The following is a 16776-nucleotide window of genomic DNA, read 5'->3' as shown; positions in this document are numbered from 1 at the left end:
AGAATAGAATTGAAGACCCAGAAATGAACCCACACATCTATGGTCACTTGATTTTGGACAAAGGAGCCAAAACCATCCAATGGAAAAAAGATAGCATTTTCAGCAAATGGTGCTGGTTCAACTGGAGGTCAATATGTAGAAGAATGCAGATCGATCCATGCTTATCACCCTGTACAAAGCTTAAGTCCAAGTGGATCAAGGACCTCCACATCAAACCAGACACACTCAAACTAATAGAAGAAAAACTAGGGAAGCATCTGGAACCCATGGGCACTGGAAAAAATTTCCTGAACAAAACACCAATGGCTTATGCTCTAAGATCAAGAATCGACAAATGGGATCTCATAAAACTGCAAAGCTTCTGTAAGGCAAAGGACACTGTGGTTAGGACAAAACGGCAACCAACAGATTGGGAAAAGATCTTTACCAATCCTACAACTGATAGAGGGCTTATATCCAAAATATACAAAGAAGTCAAGAAATTAGACTGCAGGGATTCAAATAACCCTATTAAAAATGGGGTTCAGAGCTAAACAAAGAATTCACAGCTGAGGAATGCCGAATGGCTGAGAAACACCAAAAGAAATGTTTAACATCTTTAGTCATAAGGGAAATACAAATCAAAACAACCCTGAGATTTCACCTCACACCAGTGAGAATGGCTAAGATCAAAACCTCAGGTGACAGCAAATGCTGGTGAGGATGTGGAGAAAGAGGAATACTCCTCCATTGTTGGTGGTATTGCAGACTGGTACAACCATTCTTAAAATCAGTCTGGAGATTCCTCAGAAAATTAGACATTGAACTACCTGAGGTCCCAGCTATACCTCTTTCGGGCATATACCCAAAAGATGACCCACCATATAACAAAGACACGTGCTCCACTATGTTCATAGCAGCATTATTTATAATAGCCAGAAGCTGGAAAGAACCCAGATGCCCTTCAGCAGAGGAATGGATACAGAAAATGTGGTACATCTACACAATGGAATATTACTCAGCTATCAAAAACAATGACTTTATGAAATTTGTAGGCAAATGGATGGAACTGGAAAATATCCTGAGTGAGGTAACACAATCACAGAAAAACACACATGGTATGCACTCATTGATAAGTGGCTATTAGTCCAAATGCTTGAATTACCCCAGATGCACAGAACACATGAAACTCAAGAAGGATGACTAAAATGCAAATGCTTCACTCCTTCTTTAAAAGGGGAATAAGAATACACTTGGCCTGGAATAGGAGGCGAAGTTTAGAACAGAGGCAGAAGAAACACCCATTCAGGGCCTGCCCCACATGTGGCCCATACATATACAGTTACCAAACTAGATAAGATGGATTAAGCAAAGAAGTTCAGGCTGACAGGAGCCAGATGTAGATCGCTCCTGAGAGACACAGCCAGAATATGGCAAATACACAGGCGAATGCCAGCAGCAAACCACTGACCTGAGAATGGGACCCCCGTTGAAGGAATCCGAGAAAGGACTGGAAGAGCTTGAAGGGGCTTGAGAGCCTGTATGAACAACAATGCCAACCAACCAGAGCTTCCAGGGACTAAGCCACTACCCAAAGACTATACATGGACTGACCCTGTACTCCAACCTCATAGCAAGCAATGAATAGCTTAGTAATAGCACCAGTGGAAGGGGAAGCCCTTGGTCCTGCCAATACTGAATCTCCAGTGAATGTGATTGTTGAGGGGAGGGCGGTAATGTGGGGAGGATGGGGGGGGGAACACCCATAGAGAAGGAGAGGGGAAGGGATTAGGGGGATGTTGGCCTGGAAACTGGGAAGGGGAATAATAATTGAAATGTAAATAAGAAATACTCAAGTTAATAAAGATGGGGAAAAAGTTTGGTTGAAATATACAAAACCTAATTAAGATACTAAGATGTATATCTCATCATTCTGCACAAAAATCATTGACACTATGTGACTGATACTTTCCAGCCGTGCTCACTTTAAAACCCATAATTAACTTGTAAGCACACCTCCCCAGGAACCAGGTAAATTTCTGGAATGCTGAGAGTTGTAGTTCTTAGAAAATAACAAATCCTCATGGGAAAATAAAGTGGCCTATGGGTGATTCTAGCTAGGGTTCTTGGACAGACAAGTTAAATCGAAAACCGCCAAGTTTGTGTGTCCACTTATTTGTATATGTATATTTTTTTTCAAAATTCGCAGGTGATTATATTTAAGAAACCATTGGTAAACAGAAAGACATTTTACAATGAGGTTTTATTGGATAGTAGTCCTTATATTTGGAAATATTCTACATTCCACGCTATCTCCTTTGAAGAATTTGTTTTATATGTCCCCATAGTTCATATGATAAAGTCCCAAATATCAGTACCTCAGAATGTGACTCTATAACAATAAGATACTTTCAGAGGTAATTGTTATAATGATATAGTGATACTGAATCTATCTGACTGATATTATTATAAGAAGATTAATTACTAATGTGAAAAGCAACATGCATATCTACTAGCCAAGGAAAATTGTTTTAGAAGAAAATAACTTTCCTGACTACTGATCTTGAACTGTCAGTCTCTAGAATTATGCAAAATGAGGGTGGGTGTTTGTTTTTGTTGTTATTGTTGTTCTTTTTATATAAACAGAAATTTATTTTTCCAGGTTCCGGAAGGTGTAACTCTACCATGAAGATGAGGCATCTAGCAAAGGCCTTTCTGTATCATCCTGTGGTAGACAGCATAATGTGAGATAGCATCAGTGCAGGAGAAAGGGAAGGTAGCCAATCATCCATTTTAAGTTTACTTGCATGGCAACTAATCTAATCCCTTAATACTGACATTAATCCTTTCATGAGGATAGAGTTTCCATGATCCAATATTTTCAGAGACTTTCCAGTTTTCAACATAAGCATGTTGGAAATGAATTTTCTAACACATTTAAATGATGGTAAGTGGAAGCTCCATACAGAGAATGTAACAAGTGAAGTTTGTGATAACAATAGGGATTAAAGAAAGCAGAGATTTCAGTGCTGGAAGCATGAGAGGAGGAATGGAAGTATGAATAGCTCATTGGAGCTTGCCCTGGCCCACAGCTCCCTGTTCCCAACTTCCCTTGGAGAGATAACTGAATACCCAGATGCACAGGCAATTCTGAGACTGCAGGGCAGGACAGATTGCCACTTCTGCCTGCCTTTGCCCACATCCCCTGCCAAAGAGGAAACTGCGTAGTGCCTTTGGACACAGGAATATAGGAGCAGTCAGCTGCAGGAGCAGTCCAGATCTGGGTTCAGACAGAGCTTGTAGACAGGTTGGAGGTTACCATTGATAATCAAAATAGAAAAATTTAGTCCCTATAACTCATGACTTAGAGAACATCTATTTTCATGGAGCTAGACGTTAGGAAGCACTCCTGTGAAATGGTCTCTAGAGACCATATCTACTGGGCACATGGTCACTTGATAGATTTAATTTCAAACAACTGAGTGAGAACAAATTTAAAAATGAAAGGAATACTTAGTTACCTATGAAAAGATAACCATTGTAAACAACATATGTCCTAAGGTTAAACTAAGAAGGTAGGTATTCCATTTTAGTATGTCTTTTTTCTCTTGTTCAACCGAACGAGATCAAGAATGCCATTTTATGAATCTTTTAGCTTCCAAATTGAATTTTCTGCTAAGCTATTATTTATAAAGAGATATGAACACTATTGCTTTCTTAATTCTTCTTCTTTGACCTTCAAATGTAATTGACTACCTGTAGGTCTCAATAGTGTAACCCATTAGGAAGATAAAAACATATGGAATTAAAATAAAAAAAGGAAAGAGTTTAAATTAAGTAATGATGTTAATATTCCTGCTCTGTGAAAATGAATTATATGATAGACGTTAATTTTGTTATACTCTGGGTATATTCATTAAATGATGCTTAAATTGCTTCATATATTTTTTCTTTTCATTAACATATATTCACAGAACTGGGTTACATAAAGATATTTTCCCACAAGTATATAAATTGATTTGAGTATGCAGTCTTTTGCACTCTTTGATCTCCTCTCTGCTATTTCTTCTGTCTACATATGCAATTTTATTATTTTTTTTGGTTCTTTTTTTTTTTCTGAGCTGGGGATCGAACCCAGGGCCTTGTGCTTCCTAGGCAAGCACTCTACCACTGAGCTAAATCCCCAACCCCACTGCAATTTTATTTTTAATTCCATGTTATATATGTATATGTGTATAAACATTCATTATATATTTACATGTATAAATATGTTTGTATGTATGAAATCTAAGAACCACACGTGAGAGAAAATATAGATTAGCCTTTGTGAGACTGGCTTGATTCATTTAACGATTATCTTCAGTTGCATCTTTTGTCCTTAGAACATGACTTTGTTCCTTCAGCTGAAACAAACTTCACTGGAGATATATATGATGTGTTCTTAGTTGTTTGAGAATTTCATATAGGAAACACACTATATTAAACATCATTTCTATGTTTCACTGTCCTTTCTCCAACTCCTCCTATATGCAATTCACCAGCCACTCTGAAATTTACAACCTCCTCTTGTATAGTTGGTGTGGGCGCACGCACGTGTGCACATGTGAATAACACACAGAGTCCAGTTTCTGTTGCCCATTTGTCATTTGTTTAGTATTTCACTTGATTGGGTTGGAATGTCCTAAGATTTTATTTGAGGCTTTTGTGAAAGGCACAGTTTCTCTGATTTCTTCTTTCATTTGACATTTTTATATGGAAAGGCTACTGATCTGGGGATTAATTTTGGATTCTGCTACTTTGCTGAAAGTGTTTATCAGCTTTCTGAGTTTTCTCTAGAGCTTTTAGAGTCATTTATATATGCAATCATATCATCTACAAAGAAAGATACTTTAACTTCTTCATTTCCTATTTGTGTTCCCTTATTGTCCTTCAGTTGTCTTACTGCTCTAAGATTTCAAGTATTACATTGAATAAATATGGAGAGAGTGAATAGCCTGGTCTTGGTCCTGATTTTCACAGAAATGCTTTGGGTTTATTGCTCTGGGCTTGCTGTAAATCACTCTGTGTTATATTGAGATATGTCCCTTGTAGCCCTAGTCTCTCCAGGACATTCATCATGAAGGTATGTTGTATTTTGTCAAAGACTTTTCTGAAGCTATTGATTCAACTTGCACAAATTTTATTGAGAATAAAATAAACAAGCAAAATAATAAAGAAATAAAAGTAAAATAATAAAATAACAAAATAAACAAGCATCTGTGGAGGTCAGTGATCTTTATTTTCTTATACTTTTCAATACCTGACAATTAATTAACCTAAGATTTAAAGACTTGACCAGCACATTTATATTCATACCACCTGAGGTACAAATTTTCTTATTTGGTGTTCAATCATTTGACTTGTAATGCTAAATTCTATGTTTTCTACCCTATAGTAGCATCCTAGTTTAATGATTTCCAAGCTCTTTCAATAGGAATATAAAAGCTAGACCACTTTCAAGATAATTTCTCAGCTAAATCATCCTTGAATCATAATTTTAGTATACAGTAAGATACTATATTTGTGTGTGGAGACTGTTTTGTTTGTGCTTTAGTAAAATATTTCCTATCTAGTCCTGAGAGCAGCAAAATGAGTTTTTAAACCATTGCTTTGTACAGTCTCCTAAGGAAGTCTTGACAATTGACTGAACCAGGACATTTTGAACCCACGATAATGAAATATCTGTGATGATGAGGGCTTACTGAAAATCAATTTTGTCTCATATTCATGAATCCCTAAAAGGCAATTTGTACAATTTGTTATATTTTATAAAGAGAAGAACAAAAATATTTGAACGATTTTGTGCCCACATATACTAAAAGCTGCTAGTCACTGAAAGGTTTTTATAGGCTTGAAGTTTATGTAGATTTGTTTATTTTCTCATTCTTTAGATAAAGAAGTAAAGACCAGTAAGATACTTCCTTTGCCAAGATAATTATCTCTTAAAATATATTCTCTCTCCATTCATTTCAATGCAAGATCATTTAAAGAGAATGAAATTTTGCTCATCTCAAGTTGATATTTTGTTACCAAGTCTGGTAAGTAGATCAGGCAACATTAATTCTGGCAAATGAAATAAGAGCACAAATAATGCATGTAGCTCTTATTTTTTTTATCTTTGAGAGAGAACTGATGTTCTCTACTCCATTACTGCTGTTTTGTGGATGAGCAAGTTTTTTACTAAGAGGAAAAACATATCAATGATCTTGCAGACAAATGACCCAAGCCTCTGGATGTTTTCTAATACCAAAGTTACTTCCTTAAATCAAAACTGGTGAGCAGACATGAGAAAAAAATCTCATATTTACTGTCTCTGAAACATTTCATCTTGGACAATTTTTATAGTAGCTTAGCTTGAACCAAAGCATATAATTATTGATTTAATCTAAACAAAAATAAAGACATTACATGATAGGGGAAAAATAAAACCAAATCATTTTATTTTATATCATATGGTTTTCCTTATCACAATATTCTCAAATAACATATGATCTTGAAATAACAACTGTAATGTTAAATAACAGGTGTGAGTGGTTTGAAAGGAAATATAATCTAACACTATTTTTTTTAAATTACCATTACATATTCTCTAAATTTACACAACAAAATGGTTTGAGTATGGCATCCTAGCAACATAAGTTTTTACATAATACATTCGATGTTTTGAAAATTTGGAGTATAATGTTTAGCAGCACTGAAATAAAAATCAGTGCAAATATCTTGGGATAGCTAATTAACACATTCAAATACTTGATATTTTACTTAAAATGATAGTATGTGTATAAATGGCCCAATGTCTTAGCAAAATCTAAGATGAAAATATGCTATTAATACAAACTATATAAGTTACTTCATTTTTATTAGAACAATTTCAAATAAACTAGTAATAAATTACCTAGGAAAAATTAAGTAACGATGATTGATTTTAAATTCTAGGCAGCAATAAACATCTCTCTGGCTGCCAGGGAAATGAGAAGAGTTTTTTCAGATAGATTGTAGGCCAGGTGATAGAATGATAGAACCTTCACAGGCCCTTTAGATTATAACTTAGTCAATATGCTAAACTGTTCACACTCACTATATCTTGATATGTCTCTTGCAGTATGTTCCATGCATGTATTCTATTTTGAGGTAAACTAATAAAATATAGAATGTTATCTCTTTGAATGATAGATTTGAATCTTTAAATGTATGTTTCATTTGAAGTATCCTTAGTTTTCAACAGATATTTTATACAAATTTCATGTAATAATTTATATAATTTATGTAATTTAAAGAATTCATTCATAAACTGCGTATTCAGTGTATGCTTTGGAGAGAGTTTTCTTTAAGTTTACTATTTTAATTATCAGGCTTGAAAAATGCAGTTAGCTCTTTATTAATTCTTAAGAAAAAGGAAAAAAAGAAGCAAGATAATACTGATAATTTTATTACTTCTAGACATTACTGTTTGTATATAAAATCACTTACTATGAGTTTTCATATGTGTTAAAAATAATTTTCAATAATATGGGATATACCTTTCCCCAGGCAACTTCAGAATCCAAATTACTTGGCATTCCTTCAACTGCTGATCTCTTTGTCAATTCTGTATCTGTGGCTGCCAGCCATTCCGTTAAGACATTCATTTCCTTTCTCATCTTACGTGACAACTTCAGGCATTTCTCCAACTGTTGCTTTCTCTCGGTTACCTAAATATAATAATAATATATTAAATTTGGCTTACTTCATAAGTCAACTTTACGTAGAGTTACTTTATTAGAATTTTTATAGTTTGTAAAATCACCAGTTTCTTACATGCTGCTTTTCATCTTATCATATAGTCAGGAAATTTATAGGAAGTTAAAATATCTTTAGCAACAAGAATGCTTAACCAAAATACAGTGTCTTGTACCTGCTGCCATGATAGAAGCAACACTATAAATTATGTCAATTTGTTTCTTAGTAAAAAAGCAACATTTATGAAATAAACAGGATAACAGATGTCAACCAGAAGACATGACTTATTTTTCATAGAAGACCTATAGTTATTTGACAGAGAAATGGACAAACAGGCTTACTGTCTTCAAAATACAAATGAGTGCTCCTCTTGCTATACAGGTGGTATCAAAAGGGGAGAGGTAAACATATTTATATAACACATATTTATATAACATATAGAATTTTTTCAATTTTATCTTCACTATATTTTAAAATTACTTTTCATAAACACTGCTTTTCCATAAACAGACTTTCGAACAAAAAAGTGCAAATTATTTTTAAACCCCAAAATTTCACTCTCATAAATTTACTCTTATGGGTTAAAAGCAGGATCTAAAAGAAAAGCAAGTAAGAAGAAAAGAAAAAAATTCTCTATTAGAAAATTAACAAGTATATTCCTCAAATGACTCAAGGATATATTGTAATGGGAAAAATAGCAGAAGCTTCAGTCAGTGTCATATTAATTTGAAATCCTTCCTATATAGACAGTATTTGTGTTCAGCATAAGATATTAATAAATGACTTAATAAACACTGTATATGTAATTATATGACAAAATTATATTTATATTACTACTTTGCTGGCAAACAAATAGATTTATTTATTCAGTTAATTAGATTTTTGTTCCTTTTTTTTTGCTTTGTTGTTGAGACAGGATTTCTTTGTACTTTCCTAATTGTAACTTTGTAAACCAGAGTGGCCTGGAACACTGAGATCTACCTGCCTCTGCCTGCCAAGTGCTGGGATTTGGTTTTATTAATACAATATCAGAAAAATAGACTTATAATTAGTCTAAACTGTTACAAAATCATATAAGAAAATAAACAGTATGAATGCATATTTATGCCTCAGTCTCTAAAGATACACACAGACAAACAGACACTGTGTGCGTGTGTGTATTGTGTGGCTACTGGCATGAAAACTAAAAGTATGTCTAAAGTGCTTAACCTGTTTCAATTAAAATGCTGATATAAATTTCAAATATTCAACAAAATTTATGAGAGATATATTTGACACACACACACACGATTTTTACATTTTGGATACAAATTCAATTTGTTAAATGTATATATAGCAATGTACATACGTCTTCATATGTATTGTGGGTGCATAAGCATGAGAGTTTCTGCCTGTGCTTATACACATTTACATGTATGTGTGTGGAGAGCAGAAGACAAGTGTCATTTTCAGGAACAGTGTCTAACTCCTCTCTCTGGACATGTCTGTGGATCACAAAGTAACCTAGTGATATTGCCATTTAGCCCAGGATTATTCATGTCTCTGTATACCAAGCATGGAATTATGAGTATGGGCCACAAAATCCAGTATTTTTATATGCATTCTATTAATTCATCTAACTCAAATCCACATGCTTGTCAGACATCTGCTTCACTGACTCAGCTATTCCAACCCCTAGTAGACTCACTATGTTATTCTTTTATCCATACACTATTTCTTGGCTGGTGGGTGGTAATGGTTTCGCTCTCTCTCTCTCTCTCTCTCTCTCTCTCTCTCTCTCTCTCCCTCTCTCTCTGTGTGTGTGTGTGTATGTGGGTGTGTTTGAACACTTACATGCATGAACTTTCTTAAACCATAGAACACGTTTTCAATACAATTACAAAATGTAGGAGTTGTTTCTCTCCTGCAATGTTGGGTCTTAGGGACTGATTTTGAGGCTTGGAAGCAAGTTTCTTTACCTAATGAGACATCTCACATGCCCAGATCTAATATTTTAACACACTTTCAGTTATAATTTTTATCCAAGGGAATTATAAGTATCAACCCATTTTACTGAAAGAACTTTTTTGTATGCAGTAGTATAAAAAACTTTATAATGTGTTTCCATGTATACCTATTTCATTTAGGTGCCTTATTAATAGAAAAGGATTCCAGATCAATATTTTAGAGCAATCCTATTTTTCTAAGAACATGTGTTATTGATTTTTATTTATTTTTTTGTGTTTATATGAAACAAAGTAAGTTTTAAAATACAGGAGATACTGCCACCTTAAGGAAAAATTTTGCATTGTTTTTCTCAGAGAGAAAGAAAAAATATTTAAAAAGAACATCATTGAGACTAAATAACTTACTAATATTGTTTTAATATACACTAACAACTGTATTTTGAAGATGACATTGGTATTCATGCTTATTTCAAAAAAGTCAAAGCATAGTGAAGAAATCAGGAATGCAGGCATTCTATCAATGGAGTCAAGTGAATATTTCTCACTCAAGTTGATGGAAATTAGATATAAGAAAATTCACCTTGTATTCTTTGAACAATGCAACTCACTGGTGTTTTTAAAATTCAAAATAACTATATTTTAAGAAATGTGTTGAAGACTAAATTATAATCCTCCAATCTCTATGCAAATATCTTAACCCCATTATAACTGTATGTGAATACATGCTCATATGCTTTAAAGTCATTAATTAAGGTTCAATGTGGTCACAAGGATGAATTGTTAATCTTATAGGTCTGTGGCTTTGTACAAAAAAGGAGTGAGTGATTTTTATCTCTTAGAGTGATGACATGGGGAAAACCTGGCAATCTACAATCTAAGAAGAAACTCTTCACTATGAACTAGATAGGGCAGTACTTTCAAGGTTGCAACAGTAGGCCCCAGAAGTTTGAAGAACACAGTAATCTTATTGGTATTTTCGCAGTGTATTCATTTTATGATCATAGAATTAACTGTTTACTACAAATGATAATTAAGTACAAACATATAAATTCTGAAGATAACTGAATTAGAATAATTTTTCTATTTATATATTAAAAGAATTTCTGGAGATATCCTCCCCCAATCTATTGTTAGGCAAGCAGAGTGGGTAAACTTTCTGGAGTAGTTGCTAATAATTGGGAATTCTAAATTTTATTATAGGAGCGGCTTGACTATGGCCCTTAGTGGTAACAGCTGAGGAGAACCAGATGAGGTGCCCACTACTTATCGGGAGTGGCTCTGTTTGGTGCAGCCCTATGCTGTGGATTAGTGTTCATGCTATGGTTGGTTTGCAAACTCAGATCTCAACAGAAACGTGACAAGGTCGTTATCATTCAAGCACTTGTGGCCATTGAACAAGGGGCCTCCCCTGGAATTTGGTTAATTAGTCGGCATCTGAATTCTCTGCTCTTGCAGCCCATGGATATGTGGATCCATTACACTGGGATGAGAGAGACTCAATGATTCTTTGATCAGCCCTTCTACATCGCTGAGGTTTCCTCATTGCATGTGATAAGGTGATCATGATTTCCCCACTAACTCATTTTCTGGCTGGCCTCTTTTATAGAGTTCGCCCTAGGTCGTTTAGCAGTTACTGTCACACAGCACTGCGGTATCCAGAGACGGGCAACTTTCCTCACACACAGACCAATCTAAGACACGGGGCCCGGTGGCAATAGGGTTACCCTACGACAGATAAGGCTGTGACAATAGAGGAACGACCTAAGACAGGAGCCACAGCAGATGGATGTAACTGCAGGGACCTAGACCAGCCTCATACTAGTAAAACAATAAGGGGGAGATGTGGGAGAGCCTCAATATCATTCGCCACCACAAGATGGCGCTGGCTTCCACTGCGCCCCATGTGGAAAGCCGGGACAGCATTTGCCATTACAAGATGGCGCTGGCTTCCGCCGCGCCAGCCCAAACTCCTTTCAGGAAGTTAACTGTGTGCGCATGTGCAAGAGTGTCTTTGTGCCAGGTCTTTGCCCACTCCGGGGCGTGCCTATGAGATCATGGGTAAGCGACCAATCACGTGTGGATGTGCCGCGCTAGGGTTTTATATAAGCCGCGCCATGCTGGCGCCCCGTGTCCCCTCTTTAAGATACAAAAAACGCTTTGCTGCAGAAGGAAAAAAAAAAGAATTTCTTCTTTAAATACATTTTTATCTTTGATTTTGTTTAAATGCTACCCTAGTTGAAGAAGTTTTGAAGATAAATATAAAAAAATTATTTTGTTAGGTAAGAAATACAGGAATTATAATATTTTTATAAAACTGTTTATATACAATTCCTTAATCATTAGTGCTTCCAAATTAATATTAATATTTCTTTTCTCAAAGTGTGATGCATTCTGCCATGCTATTAAAGTCATTTCATTGCTTTATACTAATGATATAATAGTGTTAAATTGTTATATTTAAGTAATCAAATGTGTACTTTCGAGTATAATAGGGCTTTGCATCATTATTGGAATCATTAAATTCTTAATAATAACGAATTGTTTTTCCCAATAGTTTTCTAATTTTTTTGTTGTTTTAAATTTTAAAGAATTTTTAAGTAGTGTTCTATGTCAAAACTACCCCTGTTAAAGACAATGGTTCAGTGCAAAGAATTGGCCCATTTAATCATTTATCATTGAAAGAACAAGATGAGAATTTCATCTTGCCTAGACGCGTTTTTTTTTCTTTATTATTGAATAAAATACCAGTGAGACATGTTTTAATGTGATCGTAATCCCACCACTTGGATGGTGGAGGCAGAAGGATCAGGAGGTCAAAGTAAGCCTCAGTTACTCTGTGAACTCAAGACAAGCCTGTACTACATGTGACCCTGTAAAATATAAATTAAAAGTACTCACTCATCACACAATTTCAGTGTATTGATGCAAATAAGTATTTAGCTCAAATTAACAAAACATAGAGGTTTTTTGAATTACAATTTTACCATATAAAGTATAGGAAAATAAAGCTAACATCCTTTGATATAGGTATCATCAAAGTTGTACTTAGCATGATCCCTCTACATGCAACAACAGCATTAAAAATAGAAAAGAAAAATATTAAATTAAGATTATTTACTTAAATTTAATTTACATTATTAAATTAAAAACATATATATTAAAAATGGATCTGGAAGGAGTTGCCAGGGAGGGCATACAGATCTGGTTTTAATACACACACATGTAGGCATGTATATATATATTAGGGAGAATATCTGTTAGATAATTTGAATAAGTACACAGTTAATTGTCTTTATTTCAAACTGTGCTAACTCCATTCCATCAAGTTCATTCCAAGTACAATAAGTTCAATTATAATTGACTGTAAAATATATACAAGTTTTCCAGCCACAGTAAATAGATTTCTTACACTGAACAGAAAGGGTTTTAGAACAAAAAAGAACTTTAGTAACTATTTGATTCACCAATAAATACCTCCTTGAGCTTTATATTCTTTTTGACTTTATGTGGATACACAGAGATTAAGGGTATCTTAATATCAATTTCATTTGGAAATACTTGAATGAGACTGAGAATCACAATAAGGGCTTCTGGTATTATATTTTATCTTGCAGGCTGTTTAACAATATACTGTAAATATCATAAGATGTGATTTTGCTGTAAGTGGGTACTCACCTTTGCACCTAACTCATTGTAATGCAATTTCAAAGCTGTTACTCTTTCATCAAGTTCTTTTGGATTTTCTGTCTGCTTTTTCTGTACAATTTGACGACCAGTTTTAATCACCATTTCCACTTCAGACTTTACTTCACTCAGGCTTTTATACAAATTCTATGTTAAAACAACAACAACAACAACAAAACAAAACAAGCATAAGAATTTTACAAATTATGAAGGATTATATTACTTTTTCTATTTTTTATTGGATGTTTTCTTTATTTACATTTCAAGAGCTATCAACCCCTTTCGTGGTATCTCCTCTGGAAACCTCCCATCTCTTCCCCTCCCCCTGCTTCTATGAGAGTGCTCCCCCACTCACCTACCCACTTCCTCCCTCCTCTGCTCCCTGGCTTTCCCTACACTGGAGCAACAAGCCTTCATAGGACCAAGGGCCTTCTTCTCCCATTGATGGAAGGACAAGCCCATTCTCTGCTACGTATGAGGCTGGAGCTGCATTATATTATTAATAAAAAGACATAGACATTAATAGCCCTTTATTTTCATAAGTTAAATGGAATACATTTTTTTGGCTATTGTCACATCATTTTGTATTTTCTGTTGAGTTAACTTAGATATTTGTAATTATAAATATATGAGTATAATTTGTAGCCATTCATATAAATTAAATATACCATTTATATTTAGTTCTTCCATATTAATTCACAAATGTCATTTCTGAATGTTTATAGGACTAGTATTTTAAGTGCCACATTTGTTAAATTCTAGCCATAAGTTTACAAAAATAAATGCACTAATTTTATTGTATATTGGGTGCCTAAAATCCACTACATAGTATTTGCATTCCTGCCATATGAAGTTAAAAAATACAGTGCTTTTCTTCATGGCATTTAAATTTAAGTAGGATACAACATATAAATATTTAAACTACTGTTCTCATGTACATAATATTACATGGAATGAGATGAACTAATCTTAAATATTTTCATTGAAATATACATTTATCGATACTGAAGAGAGTATAAAATAGTAGAATTATATTATTTCTCACATGCGTTTCAGAACTTATGGGACACATATATACCTTTACATGGACAGTTTAGCATAACAGAGCCTTATGAGGCAAGTATTGTAACTCTGAAAATCATGTTTAATTATCAATATGGTGCCAATGTCACTTTGGTGTTAAAATTTGTATTGTACTTGTTTTATGGGAAATATACAAAGTAGTATGTGTATATGCATATTTTTTCATTTGCATATGTGTGTCCATATACAATGACAGATACAGTTCTGCATTAAATAATTCCATATTTAATCGAAATAATAACAATACTTACTAAGAAAATGCTTAATAGTAGGTGAATTATCTTTGGAATTAAACAATTATTTCTTGCTTTTACTTTTTAGCTTAAAATCAATACATAAAAGCAAACATTAAATGTTTCTGGTTCACTGTGGTCACATATTTTGTTAAAGATATGACTTTCATGACTGATATTATTTTATCAATAATTGTAAACTCATTTTTGATACTTTTCAGCTTTTTAGTTTAATTTATACTTTGAATGTATAGAAAAATCTGCATCTTGGAAACACTGAAATGATTAAGATTTATGCCAACAAATTATGTAAATTTAAAATTTCCGATACCTCTAAATATTTCCCTAATTGGACTTGAGTAGCTTTTTCCTTTATCATTGAAATGATATTTTGCTAACAGTATATTTACTGGTGAATTCACTCTTTTTGAACAGCAGAGAACAGATTTATGAACCAGGAAGGAAAATGTTCCTTGCATTTGTGTTCATATTAATAACTTGTTTTTGAGAAAGAAAAAGTTGTAGCAAGAAGTGAGGCCATTAGCTTTTACTCCCAGTATCTTGGGGTTTTATGCACAAGATTCATAAATGTATGGCCTGCTAGTCCATTTAGTGACAACCTTTAAAATATTATCAGCATCATCAACATCATCGTCATCATAAATATCATCAACAACAAACAAACAACAAACAAAACAACAAAAAATTCTTGAATACAAGGATACAGTTATAGTATAAATCACCATAAAGTATACTTAAAAATGGAGATTATACAATCTGTAAAAAAGTTGTACTTGCAGAAAAATTATTTCCATTGTCTCCAACACTTCTATCAGAATGAGATATAGACCAATAAAGCTAAAGTTTTATTCTGTTTCCTTTGTACAGTCATAGATATGGTTGTTCTGAGCTCATTAACTGGAAGATAATTGTTATGAAGCACTATCCTATTTGAAGAGAATAAATGTCTTTCCCATTGCAAATGGTAATGATGCATTTTTATTTTGAATTTTCTTAAAATTTTTAATATATGACACCATATATGCCTATCCTAATTTATCTATTTTCAGCAAATCACTACAAAACATTATAATAAAATGCCATTTTGTATGGTGAAACTACTTAATGCAGTTATTCCATTATATACATCCAAATTATTGATGAAAGTACTTGCTAAATAGGAAGCATTTATCCATTTATACAGATACAACTGCTTGTTTGTAAAGACATCTTATAGTACAAATGATATAAATTTATGTTTTGCTGTCTGGTGATATTCGAGTGTATATATAATACATTAGTATTTATTGTATTTAGAATGTAATCTCTTGTGTCTTTCAAAGCTGATTGTCTTTCATTTCTCTCAGGTAATTTGTATGAAATTGACAATGAAATAAACGATGAAAATAACGATGCTACTATACTGAGAAACATTAATTCTGGAGTAGTTATTACTATTACAACTACTGCTATAGTTGCTGTTTCAATAATAGTCTATTTACTTTCTGGATTTCTTTTTCATAATATGTCCAAATAAAGGATATGTTAAATAGGACTCGTTTTTTATTCTGTGTACCCATTAACATAATTATTGACTCAAAATCACACTCCTAAGATGTCATCAAATGATTATTTCCATAAGAACTATGTCTTAATATATTGTCATTTTACTTAATCTTAAAACTATGTGTCATAGTTATTACAGTTGTATAAATTACATTCTGTTACCAAAGATTATTGAATGCTTCTAATAATAGCAAACTGAAAAGGTATCTGGATCCTTTCCACTAAGAATACATACCACACAATGACTTAGTTGTGACTGTACTACTTCCTGTTCAACACTCTTTGTTTCCAGTGCAGGCAAGTGCATCTTTACTTCATCTAAAATCATCTTACTTTCCTCTAGACGTTGTTCAAAATTGGCTGGTTTTTGGAATAATCGAAATTTTATGGATACATCTTGTAATTTTTTCTGTAAGAGCAATATAAGAAAATACTCTAATTAGTCAAACTTTAATGATCCAACCAGTCAGATGTTTGTTAATTTTTCATTTCCTGAAAAAAAGAACATAAATGGAAATTTGTTTGTC

The 16776-nt window shown here is 33.4% G+C and overlaps 1 protein-coding gene across 8 annotated transcripts in view; it reads right to left on the bottom strand.

Moving 5' to 3' along the window:
- Dmd (dystrophin) overlaps positions 1 to 16776 on the bottom strand; it is a 2349574-nt gene that overhangs the window by 1306530 nt on the left and 1026268 nt on the right. For all 8 annotated transcript variants that reach the window (XM_087599109.1, NM_001370876.1, XM_087599108.1 and 5 more), the window contains 3 exon segments: positions 16485 to 16658; positions 13359 to 13514; positions 7539 to 7709 (listed from right to left, as the gene is read on the bottom strand). In XM_087599109.1, the coding sequence (XP_087455235.1) occupies positions 7539 to 7709; positions 13359 to 13514; positions 16485 to 16658 (501 nt within the window).

This window comes from Rattus norvegicus, chromosome X (assembly GCF_021556685.1).
Source record: "Rattus norvegicus strain SHRSP/BbbUtx chromosome X, alternate assembly SHRSP_T2T, whole genome shotgun sequence".
Classification (NCBI taxonomy): domain Eukaryota; kingdom Metazoa; phylum Chordata; class Mammalia; order Rodentia; family Muridae; genus Rattus; species Rattus norvegicus.
Note: the sequence above shows the minus strand (reverse complement) of the source record. Positions and strands in the feature narration are given on the sequence as shown.